Raw genomic sequence first — 22,131 nt, 5'->3', positions numbered from 1 at the left:
TGTGACTATGTCTCCCTCAGATGACTGGGAACACACAGTTGCTTTCCACTTCACAGCTGATTAGCAGATTCAATTCAAGTGTTTATTAGGATCTTTCAAGTACAAAGCCTCTAGGAAACATGGCCCTAAGCCTCTGATGTTGTGTGTATGCACACATATGTGTTTGCACGTATATTTATGTCTGTATGTGAGGAAGAGATAACCATGAAAGGAAAGAGATTCAGAAGAAGCATATTATAGAGTCATATGCATGATCATGTTAAAGAGCAGTCAAGTACTTAGGCTCAAGAACCAAAATTTATTGTCTGAGGAAGAAGCACTCTGATAGAAATAGAAGGCTGGACTATTCTGGCTGAAATATGGGGTTCCCAACTGAGGGAACGCTATTCTGAGAGTCAAAGTCAAACCAAAGACTAGATAAGACAATATAAGGTCCAAACACGAAAGAGTAGGGAATTAGGGGCACATGTAGTTACTAAGTCTGAAGGGCAAAAGGTCAAGGGGTTTGAGGTCAAGTATAGAAACCAAGAATTCTATAGCCAAATGAAAATGAAAAGGAGAGGAAGCTGTCCTAGAACAAGTTGGAAGTAAGATAAGGATCCTAAACAGTTTCTTTAAATCACCCAGAAACTCTTTGTGACTTAGAATTTCATTTCAGCTTAGTGGTACAAGCAAGTGGGATTGGATTAAAGGGCCTAGGTGGGGTGGGCAGGTGATATTGAGCATCTTTCCTGTGCTTATTTGCCATCTGTGTATCTTCTTTGGTACAATGTCTGTTCACATTTTTTACCTATTTTTAAATTTGGTTGTTTGTGTTCTTATTGTTGAGTTTTAAGTGTTTTTTGTATGTTTTGGATAACAGTGTTTTATCAGATGTCTTTTGCAAATATTTTCTCTTAGTCGCTGGCTTGCCTTCCCATCTTAACAGTTTCACAGAGAAATTTTTAATTTTAATAAAGTCCAGCTTATCAATTATTTATTTCATGGATAGTGCCTTTAAAATTACACCTAAAAAGTTGTCATCTTACCCAAGGTCATGTGGATTTTCTTCTATGTTATCTTCTAGGAGTTTTATAGTTTTGCATTTACATTTACGTCTATGTTCCATTTTGAGTTAATTTTTGTGAAAGATGTAAGGTTTGTGGCTAGTTTCTTTCGTGTGTGTGTGTGTGTCTCCCCAGTGGTTTCAGCACCATGTGTGAAAAACACGTCTTCTCCATTGTTATTGCCTATTCTCCTTTGTTCAAGATGAGTTGATTATTTGAGGTCTGTCCAGAAAATGTCCAGCCATAGTTAATATAACAAGAATAGTTTGTGCAACACTGACATAACCTGGCAGCCAAGGAGAGTGGACTGCAATGTGCGTACATGAACAGTGATGACTTTACTGAGTACAGTCAGTGGGGGTGGTAGACACTGTTGAGTGGGCATGTGTCCTGTGTGGCTCTCACATTCAAAATGAGCAAACAGAACAACGAATCTGTGTCAAATTTTGCTTGAATATTGAACATTCCTCCATGGAAACTATTTGGATGATTCAGAAGGCTGTAGTTATGGGCAACTGGTGATTGGCAGCCTCGTCACGACAATGTGCCTGCTCATGTATCATGTCTCATGTAGAGTTTTTTGCCAAAACGTCAAATTACCCAGGTGACTTAGCCCCCTGGGTAATTTGCAGCCCAGATTTGGTGCCTTGCAACTTCTGGCTGTTCCCAAAACTAAAATCACCTTTGAAAGGGAAGAGATTTCAGGCTGTCGATGAGATTCAGGAAACTATGACCGGGCAGCTGATGGTGACTGGGAGAACTGTGTGAGGTCCCAAGGTGCCTACTTTGAAGGGGCCTGAGATGTCATTGTCTTATGTACAGTGTTTCTTGTAACTTCTTCAGTAAGTGTCTCTGTTTTTTATATTACATGGCTGTATACCTCTTGACAGCTGTTATATTTATGTAGATCTATTTCTGGGCTTTCTGTTCTGTTCCACTGATATACTTGTTTGTTATTTCACCAATACCACACTGTCTTGATTCCTAGAAGGATTTTTTTTTGTTTGTTTTTTGTTGATTCTTTCAGATTTTCTACAAAAGTGATCATGGTATTTGTGAACAAAGACAGCTTTATTTCTACCTTCCTACCTTTTATTTGTGTGTGTGTGTGTTATTTCATTCTGTAGGACTTTCAGCATGATGTTGAAAAGGAGTAGTAAAAGGATACATCCTTGCCATATTTCTGATATTAGCAGGAACACTCTAGTTTCTCACCATTACATTTGATGTTAGCTGTAGATTTCTTTATGAAGTTGAGAAAGTTCTCTTCTATTCCTAGTTTTCTGAGAGTTTTTATCATTAATGGGTCCATCACTCAGAGATAACCACTCTTCTATATTTTGGTATATTTTTATAGTCTTTTATAATAGAAATAATAGTAACAGCAACTTCACTGAGTAGATACTTGAAGTAATTAAGTAGTATATTTTTATAGTCTTTTATAATAGAAATAATAGTAACAGCAACTTCACTGAGTAGATACTTGAAGTAATTAAGTAGTAATTAAGCCCATGGGTAGAAAGCCCATGGTGCTCTGTTAACAAAATGGAGGTGATAAAAGGAGGAAAGAGCATATAAATGAGTGCTTCTGCCTAGGGCTTCTGATGAAGATAAGAAAAACAGTTTAAGGAAGAGATTAAACATATACTTTAATAACCTTTTCTCTACCCTTCTCAACACCCCATTGGAAAATCCCCACAATTCAGTCCTTTCACTAGGATGTTGGGATAATGTTTGATAGCATTGGCAATGTTGGTGATGGAATGCAGTTCTTAGTTCATGTCTTCTGTGTTTCTAGGCTGCTGGGTAATTTTTCAGTCCTTAGGAATGGGCAACTTTTTATTCACAGATAGTGGCTTTTCCACTCATACACAAAGGATAGAGGAAATGGGAGGTTTAGCCATTTGCTAAGAAAGGACTTTGTCTTCCTGCTTGTTGATGAAGCTCTTCCCTCGCCTGCCCTCAGTGGAGCCTGACAGGGGTTTGGAAGGAGTTCTCTTGGAGTAAAATTAAAATGCCAAAATAAATACTGGAAAACCTTGCAGGAAATTTGGTTAATGGAACACATATTTTTGAAATTTTCAATCAATTAGATTCTGATGCTTTTCTTTTACGTAGCATCCTGCTCCTGACCCTGGTTCATCCTTTTCAGTTTTTCTCAGCAACACTTTTCTGGAACAAATTTTCCTTAAGCCCATGGTGCTTTCTAGCTAGTATGCTTGTTGTTTTTGTAATCTGCCTATAATAGAAGAATAAATAAAACCTTTGTCTCCTACACGCCAGCTAGCTGGGAGTTAATGGCTTCCAGCCATATCAAGCACATTGAATGGGGTTGTTTTTAGGTACAAGCTCTTAATTCAAGGTTTTATGTGTTTAATTATGTATGTATCAAGTACCAGTCTTCATGCCTCTGGGGTCCATCCTAGCTTAGAAATGTTAACTATAAGAGCATATAGCAAGTACCATGGGATGAGATTTAACTGTTCAGATGTACACCCTTTATCCCAAGATTTACTTGGTAGGGGTAACATCCCAGAGGGGAGAACAACAGAAGCAGCCTGTTAGCAGAGGAAACATCTCAATTACGAAGAAATAAATTTGAAGAACCTGAAGCAGGCAGAAAAGGATCATTAGAGGGATATGTTATAGCAGAAAGTATACTGGACTGGCCAGAGGAAAGTTGGTTTCTAAACCTGAAGTTACTACTGCACTTCTCTCTGGCTTTTTCCCCGCCTTTAAAATGTGGAGATTGGATGCAGTTCTAATGAAAACAATCAGATATTCAATAGTTAGTTCTAATCATTCCCAAATAAGCCACCAATTTTTTTCAAATTACAATACTATGCTTAAGTAATAACATAGCTTTTCACTCTAGCACAGCTGTAACAAAGATATATCAATATGCTTGTAACCTCAGCCTTTAAGGTTTCAACAACTTAAGGGCCAATCAGTTGACAAAAGGGAGAAAACTCCTTTTAGGTTTCATTTGTGTAGACAGAACCCAGGTCCCTTGGGTGACATTTTCTTGGAGACCAATACCAGTGCCCTAGGAAGTTACCTCAAGGGGGAAGAGGAGATTTCTTTTTTAAACCAGAGTAGCTGTACTTTTGGCTCTGTAACATTTTGGGGTTCCACGTTAACATTTTATGATGAAGGAAGGGGAAAGTTCTGTGGCTTTAAAAAGGTTTGGCAATTTCTAATAGATGCTATATAAAAGGAGCCTTTTACATCACCAGTTTTATCATTGTGTGATACACCTAGCCTTCTCTCTTCTCTACATATGTAGAATTTTGTCTTTTTACATAGCACTGCATGCAGTATATTCAGTAGTATGAGTCCATCACTCTCACCTTTGGGAAGCTATGGTACAGAGGCAAGAAGTCCTAAGAAACCTACTCAGAAACGATGTCAGTGGCTCCTAGACAGCAGGTGCTAATGGGAAGAGCCTCATGCTCTTAGAGAACTGTAAAGTTTTTAGCAGAATGGAGTTTTGATGGCAAGGAGGTGAAATGGATCCAGAAAGGGGATTTTAAAAGCGGCCTGCTCCTGCAATTGGAGAACCGGAGTACTCAAGCTGCCATGTGACTGATCCCCAGGGAGTCTCGTCTTTGGGCTCTGAATTAGAGTGCCTTGACCCGAACTTTGTTCTTACTATTTTGAACTAGGTTAGAGAATACCTGTTTGTGAATTAGTAGAGAACTGGAGTAAGAAGAAGGAATAAAGCTTTTAATAGAGTAGATTATTCTGCTTTCAGTCCTCCTTTGGAGCTTGAGCTATAGAAAATAAAGTATGTTGTGTTGAAAAACCTATGCAGAGCAATGAGAAACTTCTAGAAAATTTGATTTTTTAAAACCACATTTGTTTTTTTTACCTACTGCAGTTGGGCCCACACCTTCCTTGACTGTGATGTCAGCTTTCTAACTTCCAACCACATGTGTGGTGAGGTCTCGTTAAATAGGTTGCCAGTCAGTTTTTATCATGATCTTTATTTTTAGTCACTTGGAACTGTTAAGAGAGTTCCTTAGACATTCAGAAAAGATCATCCCCTAGCTCAAGCTTCCTTGGTTTAGTCTTTAAAATAAAATCCTAGATTTTATAAGACCTAATTTATTTCAAGGCTAGAAATCCATTGATAAATGATCATCATAAAGCGTAACAGTCTTGAAATACATTAAAAATTAAAAGGAATTACAAAAATAAACACAAATCATTGTTCTCAATCCGATATAGAATTCACAGGATATGAATAACATTTAACACTCCCCTCCCTTTTTCCTTAGCACCAGAGAGAGCACCTGCAGCTCAGAGTATATGAATTCCTGAGGGGTCAATGTCACTTAGTCACTTGATGTGTGAGCACATACATGTCATACAGGCCTTGTTTTGCACTGACATTCTTATGGCACTGTTATATAAGCAGCTTAAAGTATCAAGCCTCTTTCAGTTTCTAAGAGGCCAATTAAAAATGGCTTGATCTTCCCTCTCATTTAGTCTTTCTCTTCCTCAGTTTCATTTCTTAGGTATTTCCAGTTTGACTTCTCTCTGACAAACTATTATAGCGAACAGACGACCAACCTGGGAACAAGAAGATTAGAGTCCTCTGCAGCTCCTACAAGTTTTCAGCTGTGTCTTTTTCCTTATCTGTAAAAGAAAGGGGTTCATGTAGATGACAATTAGTTTTTCTTTCATCTTTAAAATTCTCTATTGACCTTCTCTTTTGGTCTACTGTCCTACCTCTTCCCTCCTCCCTACCTCAGATACTCAGTGTAGTGTGCATAGTTGTTTAAAAATATGCATAAAGTAAACATGATTATGAGGAAATGTCAATAAATGCAGTTGCTGGCAAGATATAGAGTTTAGAAGCTACTTTGGTAGTTTCTCACTTTGCCTTTCATATGCCGTAGCCAAATTTAGCCAACAATCATAATTTATTTGGTTTGCACAGTTGTTGCAAAATAATAATATATTTTTACCCTTCAGAAAGCAAAAATTTAAGTGCTTGACATTATCTGATATTGGTGAAGCTATAAGGGGAATGCTTACTTTCACACATTGTTGTGGGAATGTAATTGATGCATTGTTTTTGGAAAGTATTTGGCAGTACCAATTAGTATTTTTAAGGGTACACGTGAATTGACCCAGTGACCTCAAAGGTCTCTAAAGAAACTTACATGCAAATATTAAGAGGCACATTCAAGGATCTTCATTGAGATGCTGTCTGTAATAGCAAAAAAAAAAAAAAAAAAAGGAAATATCTTGTATTTCCATTAAGAAGAGAATATATATATCTCCATATATGTTTAATCAAGATGTTTATATATTTATTTATTTATTCCTATATACAAATATCCATATATATTCTCATCATACAGATATTAAAACTAGTACAAAGAATGAAGTTGCTCTGCAGATACTAAAATATTTTAAATAGAAAAGTAAGACACAGGACAATATGTTTACTGTGATCCATTTATATAAAAACAATATAATTATATATATAGATATAGACACATAGAAAAATGGCTGGAAGGATACATGCCAAATTGTTAATAGTAATTTCCCACTAAGGAAGGAAATGGTATAGGGATGGAGAAGGAGAATTTCATTTTTCATATATATTCATCTATTAAATTTTTTAAAAGTACTTATGTATTACTGCTATAAAAATGAACAAAAAAAAAAAAAAGGAAGATAAAGAATTACTTCCTAAATAATGAAAGAGGCAAAAAGATTAGCAGGAAATTTATCTAAGATATTAGGGGAACATTGTTTATAGGATATTCCCAAAACTTCAGTATTCAATAGGAACCATGATTTGTATTTTGGCCGTTGCTGCTTAGCACTTACCATAACAGCTCTAACCTTCCATTTCTTTGTGTGTCCATCTTATTCTTCTTACTTGTCTGTGTGCTACAGGTAACTCGGGACCAGATGAAGGTTTTTATACAGCAGGAATTTAAGAAAGTTCAGAAAGTGATTGCTGATGAGGAGCAGAAAGCCCTTCATCTAGTGGACATCCAGGAAGCAATGGCCACAGCTCATGTGACTGAGATACTTGCAGACATCCAGTCCCACATGGACAGGTTGATGACTCAGATGGCCCAAGCCAAGGAACAACATGATACCTCTAATGAAGCAGCTGAGCCAAAGGCAGAGGTAAAGGAAAAAGCCCACAATTATTGGTCGCAGGACAAACGGAGGTCTGCCTGCCATGTTTGTTAGCTCTGGAAATGCCCTCTTGTAGTCCTTGAGTGTGAATGAATTGAGAGCTTAGCCTGGTATGCATACCAGATGGAAGTAGTGGCCTCTGGAGTCTGCAGCCAGCACTGGACCTGGCAAAATGTTTGTCCACCATGACTTAAAGGTGTATAGTCACTGGGGGCAAATACTAATCTGAGTTAGTTAGGGAAGCCAGAAATCAGAACCAGAGAAGAGAGCTCTTAGCAGATCCCAAGTCTTGGAACGATCCTGTAAGTAAAGTAATCACAGAGGTGAGAACTAGGCTGAATGAGAGTAAGTCAGGAAGTGGAGCATAAAACAGGCCAGAATGAATGATTCTGGTCTGATTCTGTGAATGGCAAAAGGATTCCTCAAGCTGGTTTTTATATGGAGCCAGCTGCATGAATTGGGGGCATAACTGCTGGATTAAGAGAGGCATGTGGGCTAGGACATTGCGAGGGTCAAAAAAACACAATGTGAAAGAAAGGCATAAAATAAATGTTAAATCACTGTACAATGAATATAGTCATTGTGTTCATTGTTATTTTTTAACCAGAATAAAGAGTCTCAGACATTTTACCAAACAATACATGCATTTAGAATCTATTTCTAAAAATAATTTAAGGCAGCCAATTTTAAAAATATATAAAATTTATAACATTTTCAGCCACTGAGGAGAGGCTGTTGTTCATCAGATTTCATAGCACTATGTTGAAAAGTCCAGTTAAGCTTATGCCAGATAGGTTTAGGGTAGGCACTTCTAGAAGAAAACCTAGGAGAATCTTGTGGACTATTCAGGACTTACTCAGTAAGTTCAGCTTTACCTAGCAGTCTTGCCTCGGCTCAGGAGAGCCTAGCCACAGCATAAGCAATCCAACAGACGAGCCAAGATATAGTCTAGGAGGTGGGTATTGTCCAAGCCATCAGATAGGAAATGTAAGAGACCATTGGACAGTTGTCCACTTCTGGTTCCAAGTCATCCAAGGTTCTTGATTAATTTTCATGAATGCATGCAAAGAATAGAATAGCACTTATTCTTTTCACTCCACCCTCCTCAGAATTAGGGCAGTGTAAGCTTAAATAAGTTATTAGGTAGGAAAGAAAGCACTTTATAGTCATCATTTCATTTAATCCTTTACTCAGCACTCATTTCCTCCATTTTATAGATTGGATATTAAGATGCAGAAAACTGCAGAGAAATTGACACAGCAGTGATATTTAGTTAGTAGAAAATAGAACCAGGATTCAGATCTAAGTCTGTCCTATTCCGATGCCTGTGCTTTGTCTCTATTGACACTATTGAAAAGAACAGTGTCCTAGACAGCTTTGCATTCCTAAGACGTTTTACACTGAAGAAGTGGTCACTTTGTGTCTTAATAAACAAAAAGTTCAGACAGGGTTAAGTCAAGGGATCAATACCATAATTCTCCCTAAAAGTCACATTATTTCAGATAGGTAGGAGGGGCAGAGATGCGGAGACATGGAGTGGGCAGTCCCACACCCATGTGTGGTGGATAAAAATCAGGAGGGACAACTTGGGAGCAAGGGATCCCAGCCCCATATCAGGCCCCCAGCCCAGGGTTCCAGTGCCAGGAAGATGTCTCCATAACTTCTGGCTGTAAAAACCAGTGGGGGTTGGGGCAGCAGAAGAAACTGCAGAATTCTCAGGTGTCTCCTCCTAAAGGGTCCACAATGGACTTAGGACTTATGCAGACTAATTCCTTCTGAGCTCCAGCACCAGTTAATCAGCTAGAAGGGCACCAGTGGCATACAGGGAGAAACTGAAGTGTCTGGCACCAGAGCAAGTGCCAGGGGACAGTTTCCTCCTAGACAAATTTCCAGAGGCCAAATAATGGCCATTGTCCATTTTCTGAGCCCTGCCTACACAGAGCCACAGAGCAGTGATACTATATCTGAGACTCCATCAACCTGGTTCACATGGGTTGCCCCGCCCAAGAGATCACCTAAGGCTCTACCCCATCCAACTTACAGGTACACTTCTCTACATTAGGCCACGCTACTAAGACAGGGAGTCAAAGCAGCTCTACACAGAAACAAACACAGGGAGGCAGCCACATTGAGGAGACAAAGAAATATGACCCAAATGAAAGAACAGAACAAAAATCCAGAAAAAGAACTAAATGAAATGGAGACAAGCAATCTATCATATGTAGAATTCAAATCACTGGTTATCAGGATGCTCAAGGAACACATTGGGTACTTCAATGACATAAAAAAGATCTAGGCAGAAATAAAGGTTACATTAAGTGAAATAAAGGAAAATTTACAGGGAACCAACAGTGGAGTGGATGAAGCCAAGAATCAAATTAATGATTTGGAACACAAGGAAAAAAACATGCAATCAGAACAGCAAGAAGAAAAAAGAATTTTAAAAAATATGAATATATTTTTTATTCTTAACGTCATATTTAAAATTTCCTTGTACTACCAGAAGTCCTTCATAAACATAATGTTTGAATCCTGCGTCAGCGATACAGATTGAACTTTTATCTCATTTTAAGTTATTTCCAACTTTTTACTGTAATTTATAACATTGGCAGGGATGTCCAACATTTTGGCATCTGTGCCACACTGGAAGAAGAGTTGTCTTGAGCCACACATTAAATACATTGCAACACATAATCACACACAAAAAAGAATCTCATAATGTTTTAAGTAAATTTACAATTTTGTGTTGTGCTGCATTCACAGCCATCCTGGGCTGCATGCAGCCCATGGGCCACAGGTTGGACACCCCTGTAGGGAGTGTTTTCATTTATATATCATAAGCAGTTATAGAGTCAAAGGTATAGACATTTTTCCCTGGCTGGTGTGGCTCAGTGGATTGGGTGCCAGACTGCAAACCAAAGGGTCTCCAAGTTTGATTCCTAGTCAGAGCACATGCCTGGGTTGCGGGCCAGGTCCCCAGTGAGGGTGAGGGGGTGCTCGAGAGGCAACCACATTGATGTTTCTCTCCCTCTGTCCCTCCCTTCCCTTCTTTAAAAATAAAATAAATAAAATATTTTTTAAAAAAGCATTAAAACGTAGAGACATTTTTAAGGTTCTTGTGCATATTTTTATAAACTGTCCACAAAACAATTGTAGCTGTGTACATTTAATCACTAGTTTTGAAAATCTCTTGTTTTGGGCCTGAATTTATTCTTTTTAAATATTTTATTTATTGAGTTTTAGAGAGAAAAAAGGTGGGAGAGAAACATTGATTTGTTGTTTCACTTATTTATTTTTATAAGATTCTTTGCCAAAGTCAAGTATTTAAAAATGGTGAGTCTTTATTTTTATTTGCATGTCATGGGCATTTCCATATTTTGTCTAGTTTTGAGGGAAGAGTGTTGAGCTGCAGTGAGTAATCTTAAAAAAAGTTGGGTCAAATGTGTCAGTCATTAAAAATGATACATATATACCCTAAAATTTATTTTAAACTTAGAAAATATATATATATATATATATATATATATATATATATGAATATGTATGTGAATTTCTTTGATTTTTTTGATATATGATTTCTTTGATTTTGATTCTTTTTCTTTGAGGATACAGGTTTGCCGTATGGAGCAGAATGTCATGTTTCTGGCATAAACCACACCCATACCGCATTGTTTATAAGATTCAGTTCCAGTTCCTTTATAAGAAGAATAACATTTGAAACAAGTTGACTATAGACTCCTAGACTTTTATGCTATATTTTTTCTGATATTTTGCATGTCTCTCGCATCAAAATTGACAGCAGTTTTTAAGTAACTCATCTTTATTGAACACTTTGAAAGAATTCAGCTTAATTTTCATGAAATTAACTTATGGAAGCAACAGTTCTCTCTTGTATTCATTTTCTTGTTTTTTAAAATATGTCATTGTCATAGGAACAAACTTACCTGATTTTTGGTGAACATACATTTGCATTGGTGGAAGTGGCAATGAGAGATTGTACTAGAATGTATCCTACCAGCCAAGTGCATTCAGGATGTTTCATGGAGGGATTTGAAAACACAGCCTGACCTAACAAGTCATTTACATAGATGCTGGTTTTTAACAGATTTTCAGTACTAATAATCTCTGAAACCAGAATTCACTTGTAATAGGGAATAGAAGTTAATCCTAAATCCTACTCACATCTTGTCTTCCCTACTCTCTTGACTGATCATCTACTATGTGCCTTATGCTGTGATAGGTGCAGTGAATAAAGAGATGAACAACACAGTTTTTGTTCTGAAGGAGTGACAATCCAGAGGAAGACACTGTACGATGCTGTCTCTGGAGGTGTTCTGCTCTAAAATATTAGCCCAGAGGTTGGAGCCCTGCAGATGTGGACGAGAGAGAGGAATACCCCATCAGCCTGTCAGGGAGGAAAAATTTCCAAGTGAGACTTGATCTTAAAGGATGGATAGGAATTAGCTGGGCTTTCAGGCTAGGGGTGTACATTTTCAGGGAGCATGAATAGCATGCACATTTCTTTTACTAGCTAGTTGAGCAGTTCTTTGAATGTCTGTTGACCTATTAAGACCTTGTCATTATTTGTGTGTATCTGCTCGCTTCCTTCCTTCCTCCCTCACTCCCTCCCTTCCTCTTACCTTCCTCCCCCCTCCTTCCTTCCCTCCCTTCCTCCCACAGTGAAACTCTCACCCCAGCCCTCGCCATGCTTTGTGATAGTGATTATTGTTTCTGAAAAGAACAACATGTCTGTAAGCAACAGAGGTGAATGAATATGAAGCAAAACCTTATGTCCCCTCTTCTCTGCCCTTCCCCACTCTGCCTAGAAATGTTATTAATTAACAATTCAGGGAAAGGATTGTACAACAGTGACCATCATTGGTTGAACACTTACTATGTACTAGACACTTGCTTAGGGTTTTACAAACATTTTCTCATTTATTTTAATGTATATAGCCATTCTGTGGGATAAGAATTAGGATCTCCATGTATAAATGAGGAAGCTGGACCTTGGAAAAGTTCAGTAAATTGCCAAAACCTCCACTTGATGAACGAGTTGAAATTGATGAACCAGAATTTAAAACCATGCTTTACTAACTCAAAACCCTGTCTCTTAACAATTGCACCAAGATGTGTGATTACGAGGAAGGCTTGCTCTAAATCGTGGGAGAAAGTATGGATACTTTTTTTTTTCATAATGTTCCCCTAGACAACTATATTTTAATACCCAAAGATAATTGAAACATTGTGTTAAGGTTTAATTGTATCATTGATAGTTATGTAACTCATTATTAAATTCAAATTATATAACTTTTTTCTTACTAGAATATAGTTCCCATAAGACATACCAATCGATCAAAATGTAAAGAAAGCTTCCACAATCCCTCTACCCTCCTTCCACCACTCACCTCCTTCTTCTCTCGTTAGAGTACAGATGATTAGTGCCCTTAACCATACTGGAAACCTTAACAGTATTCTAAAAATGCCCTTCTTATCCAACCTCCAGTGTACACTCTGATTTAAAGAACCTTTCTGTCTGCACCTGACCTTTATAACCTCTGTTGCCCCCCCAATCCTCAAGCCCCACACCGCCACCACCTCCACAGCCCCTGCCCAAGACACACACACCCCCTTCCCCAGTCGCACGGAACTCACAATTCCTTAAACAACCACTCACAATTCCTTAAACATCCATTTTTAAAACTGCTGTGCCTTTGCTCTTGCTAGTCCAGTGCCCTTCCCACTTATCTTCTGTTGTTAGCCTGGGAAAATCCCGCTTATCCCTCAAGTGCCGATATAAATGGCCCCTTCTCTGTGAAGCCTTCGGGCCTTCTCCAGGAGAGGCAGTGTCTTGTCTCACCTCCCTTCTGATCCACACAGCGTTCTGTTTGTGTCTTTGATAGTGCCCTTAACACATTTAGCCATAGTTCATTTTATATCTGTTTCTGTCTGTTTCTCCTCACAGAGAGCTACTAGAAGGTCAGAACATTATGGGTTATTAATCTTTTATCCTTAGCACCTACATGTAGTTGCTCCTTAATGAATGATACTGAATTGTTACTGATATGGATAAAGAACTTTTATTAAGTACACACTATATCTTAGGCATTGTGCCATATGTTTATACTAATTATTTTATTTACTCCTCATACTCAGTCTGTGATAACAGGGACAATTATTATCCTCATTTTACAAATTAAGAAACCGGTGTTAAGAAAGGCAGAATAATTGGACCAGGGTAACACAGCAAGCAAGTGATGGAGTCAAGGTTTGAACCCAGAGTGTCTGACTCCAGAACTCATTCTTCTTTATTCCAACAGGAACAATTAATCAAATAAAGTTCTCTTAGAAGTTAACTACTAGGAAATAATTCTCTATTGAGGACAACCCTGAATAGCTAAAGGGATCGATTTAAAAGATATCCTGTTACCAAAACGATGAGTGAGGTCCCTTGGAAAGGGCTTGAGAGTCATTTGAAAAATCTAGTTTGTACAACAAAGAGGCTCAATGAAATGTTCTGTGATCACTGATAAAGTTAGGATCAGAAAAATGCAATACCTGGAAAAATAACACTCACATTGTCTTGGCAGAGTAAACAAGAGAAACAGAAAAGCCATTGTTTAGCTGAGAATGGTCTTGATCATCGAATGCTAGAACTGCCCTTGTACAGAGGAGAACACCAAGGTCCAGATTAATTAATTAGCTTGTCCAGGGGCACATAGCTAATAAGCAACAGAGCTTGGACTAGAATCCCAGGCTCCTGAGTCCCAGTTCAGTGCCCTTTCCACTGTAGTGTGCTGTATATCAGAGTTGCTGTGTTTCTCTTTGGAGGGGGAAAAAAATCCTAGACCAAGGCAGAAAGGAGCCTTTGAGGGAAACAGCTTGATACTTGGGGAGCTGGTCAGCTTTTGTCTAAGACCTGCTGCTATTTTGAGCTCTGTTTGCTGAGAACTAAATACTGCCAACCATACAAATAAAAAGGCAAGGCTATTATTTAGGCCTCCTAGGTCTGTGCATTCACATCTCTCCTTGCAAGGGCAAATTATCAGCTCATCTTTGTTGGGCAATTTGAACATGGGATTATATTAGCCCTCGTCTTAGCCCTTAGACGTCTACTGGTTTGTCTCCATTACAATAAATGCACAAGCTTTGTTTCAGGTCAGGAAAGCAGAAGGAAAAGAAAGAGGTCTAAATCAATCTCTACCAGTGTTGATTTCTAATGCTGTTTCTTTCTGTTTCTTTCAGGGTGACGAGGAAGGACCCAGGTAAGATCACATTATTGCTGCCTGTCTGTTCTCAGAATTGAAGTAGAGTGTGATTTTGTGGCCTTTTAACACCCCGTGAAATACAGACAGCCAAGGAACAGCACAGAAAAGGAGTCTCCTTAAACCAAGGCTTTGAAGATCTTACTTTGTAAGATTCCCATCTCCCTCCCCACCGATGCCATTTCCTGCCTGTAACCTTCAGATAAAGGTAGACTTTAAAGCACGCAATTACACAATTACGATTACTTTGCTTTATTCTTTGGCACATGCAGGATACCTGTTAAGAAGAGTGGCACTGTACTTGAATGGTAATTAGGCTCTCAGGTGGACGGACTAGATAAACTTGCATTGTTCTTTCTTGATTGGAATTGGGTTGCTTTTTTTATAGGCTCTGGATCCAATATTATTTATTTCTAACCTATAATATCTTTGTGTCCAACTCAAAACATCTATACTATGAATCCCAGATCATAGATATACAAAGTTTTGTTTAGGAAAAAAATACTCCTTTGTACTTCTGTATCACCACATGAAATTTAAAAGTGCATTTAAAAGAAGATGGTTTGACTTTGGGTGGGCGGCATACAATGCAATACAGAGATCTTTTATCATAGAAATATACACTTGAAATCTATGCAACCCTATTAACCAATGTCACCCCAATAAATTTAATTTAAAAAATTAAAATAAGTAAAAGTGTATTTTAGTTTGGCCTCAGCCTTGCAGTGAACCTGGACTGTGGTGTCCTTACCTTTCCTTTCATTCTGCTCGGGCAGTGACATGGGCTCTAAGAAATGCTGTAGCTGTGCCATCAGTACATCTGAGGGGCACTTGTACAAAGTAAAATACAATGTCCAAATGAGTCCCCTCTGTCTCGTAGATCAAGGACTGCTAAAGCTGGAGGGACTAGAAAGGTTATCCAGGCCATTACTATTCAGAACTTTAGTTATAGCAGAAGCATCCTTTTTTTCAAGGGGGCTTTAGATAGAAACCCAATGTATAAAAAACAATTTTCTCTGGTTAAAGTTGGGAGCCTCATCTGCTAGTGAATCTCCTCGCTTCATTACGATAAACCTGGAGGGACTTCTGCAGAAACCTAGGGTTCCTCGGAACTCAGTTAGAAAATCACTAATCTAATTTAGATTTCTCTTTGAAAGAAGCTAAATGAATTGTTCAAGGTTACTTTACTATGGGAACCAGATTGAGTCCTTCTTTGGTTTTATTTGCAAACCAACAAACGCAGTCTTTTTTTTTTTTTTTTTTTTCCTTTCTCTCTCCTGTCCCACATCCTTAGCCTCTTCCTTAGTATCAAATGCTATCCCACATCTATCTGCATCTCTTGGTGATTCCCTCCCTTGAGAACTGTGGTTCACAGTCTAGATCTAGTTCCTTGTCTACAGTGTTAAAGCCATAAGTATTCTGCTCAGGGAATCCCTTCAGACTCCATCTTCCTGCCATTGTCAGGAGCAGGCTCCCTCTGTGTTGTGGCTCCTCCCTTCCTCCCTCCCCCACCTCTCTGCCTCCTCCCTTCCCTCCCTGGGTGGTTTTTTCCCTTCTCTCTTCCTCCCTTTCTTTGTTTTGACCCTACTATGTGTGAGGCACGGTATATACTGGATATATAATGGTAACTCAGACAGATACCGTCCCTGATCTTGTGGACCCTAAGTCTAGTGGCAGAGATGAGTATATACCATGGGGGAAGAGCTGTGATGAGGGAAGTTTCGGCTCCTCCATGAAGGGCTCCTAAATCACTCTCGGAGGATAAGGGGAGGCTCACTAGAAAAGGTTATATATAAACAGAAGTCTGAAAAATGAGGGGGCAGACAAAAGAGGAGCAGGGGTAGGGGTGGTTCTAGGGAACAACTTATGTAAAAGCTCTAGGCAAAAGAATAGTGGACGAAAGAAAGCAGAACCTGGGTCATCCAGGGCCTTACAGGCTCATTCAGGGCCTTGTAGGCCTCCGTGGGGTAGCAGAGCTCTGTCCTGCAGGCTGTGGGAAGACATTCTGGAATTTCAGACACTAGAGCTTGGGAGACTAGACTACGCCAGCGATGGGAAAAGCCTAAATCAACAAGTGCTTAGTAGTTATTGACTAAGTTTTCACCATTTCACACAGACCTTTAGTTGAGACACACTCTAAATTATCTCCTTAGCACTCCACCTTCTACTCTCAAGACTAACTCTAGCTCCTTAAAATCCAGGCCAAGCAGAACTCTAGACCATTTTTTCCCCAGAAAGAGTTCAAACAAGACCAATATAAAGAAGACACCTTAGCAGATATATTGCGCAGACTCCACAGGGCAGAAATGGCATTTCTCTCTGGGGGAACCTGATGAGGATGAACACTCTCATCTGACTTATGGTCACACGCCAGAGCCTCATTGATTAGAGGAATACAGGGACCTTCTGAAGAGATTAATGCCCTTCAAAAATACTATGCAGTGTGAGAGACTGGCTGTAGAATTTAATTGCTGATACCTTCATGTCACCTTGAGCGGATGCTGGTAAAGCATGGAGTTTTGTGGGGGTTTTTACTAGCAGCCACGATGGCATGCTGTTTCCCGTGAGCCAGGCTGCCCTGCATGTCGGCAGGGATTCTGTTTAACAGGCACTTGACAGGACCCTTTTTAGGTATAATGAGCACTTGAAGAGTATGTTCCAATTTGACAGAAAGAGGAGTCAAATCTTCTTTTTAACCTTTATATTTATACTTTTTGATTCCATTCAGTTCGCTTGTGTTGAAATACCATTTGGCTCAATTTATTCCAATTAACACTTCGGGGTAGATTGCCTTTGATCTGCAAGTTCTCTTGTTTATGATAGACACTTCACCATCTCAATAAGCCAAACAGTTTTGTTCCAAAGGCTTCTGTATTGCTGACAGAATTAAGTGAGGGGTTGATGTGTAAGGGAGGCAGAAAGGAAGTGTGGGTCTACCTGCACAGGGGATGGAAGAGAAATTCGTCTGGAGAGCCTGAGTCCCAGGTCTGCTTGGATTGCTATACCTGGCTCTCCTTTGTTAGCATCCTTTCCACTCATTCACCTCCCCACAGTCTGCACAGAAGTTCAGGGAGAATTGGATTACAACCACTATCCACGCTGGAAGGAACAAAGGAAAGTCTGCCCTATTGAAATGTATTGGTCTGTAATAGACCTATAAGGGTTTTTTTTTTTTTTTTCTACTCACCAGCTGGAGTCTCCCTGCCTTCTTTGCTCTTTTCAGTTTTGACTTCTCAAGCTGTTGGCATGAGGTGGCCAAGTATTTGTCCTTTTGGTCATATCTACTTCTTGCCCTGAATTTTCTTGGGTAGTCGTCCTGCTAATTAACAACAGTAATAGTCATAGCTACCGTTCATTGAGGGTTTACTCTGTGCAGTGCTTTATATGCATTCTCATTTAATCCTCATATAAAGCTTATACTGTAATTATTATCCTACATGTAAAACGAGGAAATAAATGCTCAGAAACATCAGCTTGCCCTAGACACGCACCTAGTAAGTGGCAGAGCTAGGACTTTAATGTAGTCTAGCTTCAGGGCTTACGCCCTCGGCCACCATTCGGACTGTCTCCAAGAGGCTCGCACGCTTCTCCCTGTGACCCTGAATAAAAGCCAAGAGGATTCATGCATAGCCCTGAGAGGGTCACTTTGGTCTTGTTCCTCTAACTTGGTAGTTCTTACTTGCTCTGACATTGAATCGTTGTGGCCTCTGTTTTCTGCACGCTGCTTCTCCTCAGCCTCTGTCATTATAAAGGGATACTTCTTTATTTGATCTTCACACAGTAGTGTCCTTTGAGGCTCAGCAGCAAAAGAGGTGCTTTTAGACTTCCTGAGCAGCAGCCAACCAAGCCTTCCTTTGGCTCCACAGAATAGCTGCCTGTTGCCCCTCCATCTGGTCGCAGTTTACTCTTCAAATCTACGATACAGTCATATCGACGATGACAAGGGTTCTTAGAGAGTGTGGAGGAGCAAAAGTCCTGATGTATAGAACATGGATATTAACCACTGTGGAGTCATCTTTTAAGAGGTTATCTTTGAAACCCGGAGTGATTCCTCTTTTTTTCCCCAAGCAAAAGTGTAGCTTTTGTTAGCAATATTCTGTCTTCTCTGTTCTATAATGGGAGATCTTGTGTTTGCTCCTTCACAGATTGGCTCCTTCTCTGCTCCTGCAGGCGCCTGCTGAGAAGTCATGTATATTCCAAGAGAGGAGGTGGCAATAGGATATGCCACCTAGAAAGCTGCTGTGTAGTGGGAAGAAGTCAGAGAGGGAAGGGCCTTTCAACTCCTGTGCTCAGAGGAGGAAGGAGCAAGATCAATAGTAAAGTTTGGTTTGCTGTTGAGATTTCTGTGATTTTTTTTTTAAGAGGGAGATGGCTTTTTAATAGTGACAGCCATACTTGGGACTTCTGTAGAATTTTTCATCTTCAGAGCTGGCTCTTAATTCAGGCAAAAAGTACCTGCTAAGATCAATGTGAACCTGACCCATGCTGATTCTGTGATCAAACAGCAAGTTCTAGAGGAGGGAGGGCTCAAAAGGGATGTGCAGACCTGCCTTCTGTTCTTGGTCTGCCTGCAACTGATCCTATGAGCTTGAGCAAGCCATTCAACCTCTTTGCTTCTTTGTAGACTGTTTTTATTTCCTTATAAATACTATTCTTCCTCTGCCCCCCCGCTACTCCTCCCCCCGCCATTTTTTGGGATATAGTTATGTGGGAGGATATCGTCTTCTTATATCAAATACAGAGTGGAAAGAATCTACTTACAGATTGTATAACTTCGTAGATTTTTTAAAATCACAATTTTAAAAAAGAAGATTGGTGGTGTGTAGTGGGTGCTCTTTTTTTTCCTCTAAAATAATAACCATATGTTCTTAGATCGGCATTTCTCTTCCAGATGACTTAGTTTGCAGAGATAAGAGGGGACTGAGTCAGCGATACACTTTGTTTTTCTTTTGTCCTCTGACTGCAAATTCATGGCTTCGTTTTTGCACTGTCTTCACTGCAGAAGACCTAGCTGACAGCCAAAGAAAACGGCTTTGATCCTTGTGACACAGAATCAAACTGTCAGGGCTGCTTAATATGCAGAAGTAGAGTTCCAACATCTTAGTTGGTCTTTAGCATAGAAAGTCTCTTAACTGTTGCATTTCTCTGTTAGGGAACCTGAGCTGACTTAGTTTTCCACTGCTGATGTGGATTGTTTATATTTTATTCACCCAAATGAAGAATGAAACCATGTTCTGCATTGTGCTGCCTATCTATAATAAAAGCAAGCCTCCTTGCTAAAGTAATTGATTTTCAGATATTTGCCTGTGAGAATCACAACTTTATTTTATTTTGTGTGAACGTTTATCACCGGAGAATTCATTGACAGCTGGAAAATTCGGCCAAAGTGCCTCTGGCTTATTCCATTTGCCTCACACCAGAACTGCTGGCCAGGAGCAGCCTGTATTATAACATATACCCACCTGCCTCTTCTGGCTTCATAATGCTAACAAAAAGGGTCCAATAGGAAAGGGCCTGGATGTCACTTAGCATGTTGTAGTTTTACTCTAATCAGCTTTTGTTTGCCATCCAGTACAGTAGTTGTGATGTTTGACAGACTAACCTTGTTTATATCTTTGGCCTCAGAGCTTATCAGGATAACATTGACTTCTTGGAGCGCCGTTCTCTGATTTCTTAAGCATGAAATACTGCAGAGTAACTCTTTCATTCGTTTGCTCACAAACATTTTTGACAGTCTACTGTGCTGTCAGGCCCCACGCTAGGGCTCAGGGATATGAACATGGTAGAGGCTTTGTTCCTTCATTTAACGATCTCAGCCTGCTTTGGAAGAGAGAACTAATTAAACCACTTTAATTTCAGTTTTAAGTGCAATATAATAATTATTATACAGTGTAATTTTAAATTATTATAAAGAAGTATTTATTGAATGCTATGTGCCAGAAATATTTTAAACACTTACGTATATCACCTAACTTATTTCTTACAACAGTCCAGCATTAACCTAATACGTGGTTGATATATTATTGTCATTTCTCACCTGAGATGAGGAAACAGGCATAGAGAGAATATACATACTTGAGGTCATACAGCAAAAAATACTAGAGCTGACCTGTACACTCAAGTAGTGTGACTCAAGAACGTGGGCTCCTAACCACTGTACTATAATGATTCTCTATACTGTACTATACTATAGTATACTATACTATAAATATGTTGGATATAGAGAAGACTACAACTAACTCAGAGTAGAGAATCAGAAAAGGTAGCATCTGTGATGGACTTGTTGAAGGAAGGGTAGGGTAGGGTTTTCCAGCTGGAAAGGGTAAGGAACCCATTCAAGCAGAGAGACCCACATGCCTAAAGGCTTAGAAGAGTTGAGAATGCATGTGTGCGGGGAATAGCGAGTAACTGCAGGAGTGGACTGTGGCAGGAGATGAAGTGAAAAGGTGGGTGAGTCCACCTGTAAAGGGTCTTCATGCCATGGTGAAATACCGAAACGTTTGTGTCATTTCCTGTTAGACTTTACCTCTTGACTTTACCCCGTCTGTGGAAGAAATGGACAGATGTCTGAATCTTACGGGTTTCTTTCTGAATCACATTTCATGATTTGTTATGGGTAAATTGTTTGCTTTCCTTATGCCTCAGTTTCCCTATCAAAATAACACATCCTATTATACTTAAAAGACAAAAATTATATGAAGCATTGAAAACATTCTCCTTTTGGTTTCTTCTTTTAGATTAAAAATAATAATACCTGAGATAAAGTAGTTGTGAAAGGGAACTCTTTGTTTGATTTGTATCTTATTTTTACCCTTATTTTGACAGCTCCTGCCTAAGTAGTTATCTAGTTCCTTCTAGATTAATGGAGAAAAGAAATACTAAATACTAAAGCACCAACATTTTCCAAGTGGATTTAAGGCTATAGAAGTTTTAAAAGCTAGTCAAAGAATTAAAATGATGTCACATATGTCCCTGAGTTAAATCTAGTGCTGAAGAGTCTGGCTGGAGCCTGGTTCTCTTCTTCCCTCTTTATCTTCATAGCTAGTTGTTGTTTTTTTTCCAAAATTTTTATTTATTGCTTTTTTTTTTTAGAGAAAGAGAAACATCAATTTGTTCTTCAACTTATTTATGCATTCATTGGTTGGTTATTGCATATACCCTAACTGGGAATCAAACCTACAACCTTGGCATATTAAGACAAAGCTCTAACCAACTGAGCTGCCTGGCCAGGGCCTTCAGTGCTGCTTTGAACTGAAATTAAGCATAATAGATTTTAGGAAGTCACAAAACTAGTTTATATTTGAAAATAACTAAATATGATGGGTTTGGTTATTCTTCCCTCACCTGTGGCAGCCACAGCAAAAGTGTTAGGAGTCACTTATTTTATTTTAGGAGGAACCTGCTACTCTCTAGCATCTTTTTACTTCTTCCCAGTGAGAGACATCCAGGAGGTCAGTGATTTTATTTTCCCAGTAGCTTCCAAGGACTGCACTCATGTATTTACCCAGAAACCCTTATCAAGCATCTGTAACAGATGCCGGGAGCAGAAGCTGGTGTGTTTTTGTTTTGGTTTGATTTTTCCTTTTTTTCTCTTCAACTTGGTATGAAGTTGAGCCAATGATTGCAGGGAAGTAGCTTCAGTCCTTTAAGGA

General features: G+C 39.2%; 1 protein-coding gene across 2 annotated transcripts in view; it reads left to right on the top strand.

Annotated features, from left to right (window-relative positions):
* TRIM44 (tripartite motif containing 44) overlaps positions 1–22,131 on the top strand; it is a 109,342-nt gene that overhangs the window by 38,120 nt on the left and 49,091 nt on the right. For both annotated transcript variants that reach the window (XM_054585902.1, XM_054585900.1), the window contains 2 exons: positions 6,963–7,202; positions 14,460–14,479. In XM_054585902.1, coding sequence (XP_054441877.1) covers positions 6,963–7,202; positions 14,460–14,479 — 260 coding nt within the window. The remainder of the gene's footprint in view (positions 1–6,962; positions 7,203–14,459; positions 14,480–22,131) is intronic.

This window comes from Pteronotus mesoamericanus, unplaced genomic scaffold (genome assembly GCF_021234165.1).
Source record: "Pteronotus mesoamericanus isolate MK-2021 breed Mesoamerican mustached bat unplaced genomic scaffold, CSHL_Meso_final contig_90, whole genome shotgun sequence".
NCBI classification, from domain to species: Eukaryota; Metazoa; Chordata; class Mammalia; order Chiroptera; family Mormoopidae; genus Pteronotus; species Pteronotus mesoamericanus.
Note: the sequence above shows the minus strand (reverse complement) of the source record. Positions and strands in the feature narration are given on the sequence as shown.